The sequence below is a fragment of the Sinocyclocheilus rhinocerous genome, unplaced genomic scaffold, assembly GCF_001515625.1.
Source record: "Sinocyclocheilus rhinocerous isolate Xijiao unplaced genomic scaffold, SAMN03320098_v1.1 scaffold823, whole genome shotgun sequence".
Classification (NCBI taxonomy): Eukaryota; Metazoa; Chordata; class Actinopteri; order Cypriniformes; family Cyprinidae; genus Sinocyclocheilus; species Sinocyclocheilus rhinocerous.
In genome coordinates this window covers 233,577-236,570 of record NW_015627245.1, presented here as the reverse complement: position 1 = coordinate 236,570, position 2,994 = coordinate 233,577, and the positions used below count along the sequence as shown (strand labels likewise).

General features: G+C 33.5%; 1 protein-coding gene across 1 annotated transcript in view; it reads left to right on the top strand.

The window, feature by feature from the left end:
• LOC107725019 (F-box only protein 11-like) overlaps positions 1–2,994 on the top strand; it is a 41,189-nt gene that overhangs the window by 35,514 nt on the left and 2,681 nt on the right. Inside the window, exons 16-18 of the mRNA XM_016534150.1 lie at positions 387–463; positions 565–708; positions 782–892. Coding sequence (XP_016389636.1) covers positions 387–463; positions 565–708; positions 782–892 — 332 coding nt within the window. The remainder of the gene's footprint in view (positions 1–386; positions 464–564; positions 709–781; positions 893–2,994) is intronic.

The window sequence follows — 2,994 nt, the reverse complement described above, 5'->3', positions numbered from 1 at the left end:
ATTTGTTTATTTTTAAGTTTAGTTTAATGCAACATAATCTATCTTTTTCAGTTTTATCCATTTTATTTTTATATTATTTTATATTATTATTTATTTAATTGTAAATTATTATTTTAAATTAATTATTTTTATATTAATATTTTTTATATTTATTTAAATGTAATTATTATTATTTTCTTTTTGTTGCGTGAAATATGATTTATTTATTTTAAAAGATGAGTTTATTTTAAAAGAAGTCAGTGAGTAGTCGTGTTAAGTAATCGTGATTATGAGTTTCGCCATAATCGAGCAGCCACAGACTTGTGGAGTTATAACATGACTTTTCAAAAAAAAAAAAAAAAAAGAAGTGACATAAAATTGATATTTTTGTTTGGTATTTCTTGTAGAACTGGCAGCAATCCCAAAATTAGGCGGAATAAGATCTGGGGTGGACAGAACGGAGGAATTCTTGTTTACAATTCAGGTAATATTTCCGTCATTGCCTTTTGATGTCTTGCTTGATATAAAGGTTCATGTTTCTATATTTTGAACAGATAGATAAGCATCCTCTGAATCTCTTGTCAGGTTTAGGCTTTATTGAAGACAACGAGATCTTTGACAACGCCATGGCCGGGGTTTGGATCAAGACCGACAGCAACCCCACGCTCCGCAGAAACAAGATCCACGACGGGCGGGACGGGGGAATCTGTATATTCAACGGAGGACGAGGTGATGCTCCTCTTCTCATATGATCTCTCTGTTCTGTGCACTTCAGCTTCTGATGAGGTTTTTGATGTTGTAGGGTTGCTGGAGGAGAACGATATCTTCAGGAACGCTCAGGCCGGAGTCCTCATCAGTACTAACAGTCACCCTGTGCTGCGCAAGAACAGGATATTCGACGGTTTTGCTGCTGGTGCGTATTTCCGTTTCAGTAATGTAACTCTGACTAGGTATTAATAGGCGTTTTCTAAACAAAAATCTAACTTGATTTTATTTTGAAACGTTTATCATGTCTTGCATGTTTTCTTTTGGTAAAAATTGACATGTATTTTAAATTTATTTCAGTTTTTGACATTTTTGTCTTTAGATTATGTGTCAGTGCTGTTACCATCATAAATACCCCTTGAAATGCTTTATTCTGTTTATTTAAAAAAAAAAAAAGGATGGCATCATAATTAGAGCCCGACCGATATGGCTTTTTTTGGGGCCGATATTCTTTGTAATGGTCAAATAATTTTGTGTTAAAGCAAACTTATTCAGATCTAAAAATATGTGTAATACATACTTGTGAATTGGCAGTAAAGCCATATAAATGCTTTGGCTAAAAACTAACCTTGATTTATTATATTTTAATTTGAAATAAAATGTATTTTATATTTCAACAGTAACTTATACATTTAGTAGCCAAATTGGCTGGTGAGTGAAAAAGTTAATTTCAATCCCTGGTGACAAAGATATGTAATGGAGGCAGGGCATTTAACAATTAAACAATAAACTTTATTCAAAATGAGTCTGACATCAGTGCACTGAACAGTAAAGTTGAAGTTTATTCAACTTTAATTCAATTCCATTCAACTTTATTCCGTTGAAGTTTATTTCACTTCGAAACATTCATTGGAACTAGAATCATGGCAGAATATCATGTTAAGTCCACTTCGCAGGGCACTTACGGTCGAATAAGACAACGCTTGAATGCTGCTGCCTGAACAAGAGACCTCCTTACTGAAGTGAAAGTGTTGGCTGGTGTCACTATTTCACGAACGTGCCGGCGGATCTCCACCAAGTTCGGGGGATCCCTTCAGCTCGAGGAGCCCTCTCGAACGCCACCCTCCGTGCGTCGGTAGCCCCCCGGGATCACTTGATCGGTCAAATTTAACCGCACATAGCTCCCGAACCCCGGGGGCTATCGACGCGGGGGTGATCTCATTCGAAAGAGGGCCTCAAGACATACACTCGATTTGCGTTCAAGAGGGTTCCTCGAGCTGAAGGGATCCCCCGAATTTGGTGCAGATCCGCCACGCGTTTACGGAGATATGGCGGTTCAAAGTTTCAATGGTTTTCCATAGACTTAAGCTTTAAAGCTTTCATCCAGGTCGCCAGTAGCAAACAATGGAGCACGCTCTGCTGGACAAACCAAGTAATTACACCATTTCAAGCATTTTATCTGCGTTATATGTTCTGTAAAAAAAAAAAATAATATCGGCAGCATATTCCCCGATACCGATATATAATGGCCGATAATATCGGCTAAATGATATATCGGTCGGGCTCTAATCATAATGACATCATCCTTTCAGGAAGTGAACAAGGAAGCACATGGATAAACAGATGTTGTGTGTTTTGTTAGGATTGTCAACCCTTTCATTGTGGTTTTGTATAGTAAACGTTTTCTGTAGATTTGTGTTTTAATACATTGATATTTATTGATTTAGCATGACAGTGCAGTTTATTAACACTTAAAGACATTTTTTAAATCTTACATAATTCTCTCTCTCTAAATTTTAGTATCAGTGACATGCTATTATAGTTTTCATTATAATTTCGATTTTTTAAAATATTTTTATTGGTTTTATTTTTTTTATTCTTGTCATTTTATGAAATATAAAAAATAAAATATGTATCAAAAATATACAGACGTAAAATTAGATATATGTAAATCTATAATCTCATCAACATCAAGTGTATATATATATTTGTGCTGTCAAACGATTATCGCGATTAATCGCATCCAAAATAAAAGTTTTTGTTTACATAATATATTTGTGTACTGTTATGCATCTATAAATACAAACACATGCATGTATATATTTAAGAAAAATATGTTGTTTATATATTAAATATATTTATATATAATATAAATATATAAATGTATATACATGTAAATATTTTCAAAATATATACTGTATGTGTGTGTATTTATATATACATAATAAATATACACAGTACACATAAATATATATGTAAACAAAAACTTATTTTGGATGCGATTAATCGCGATTAATCGTTTTGACAGCA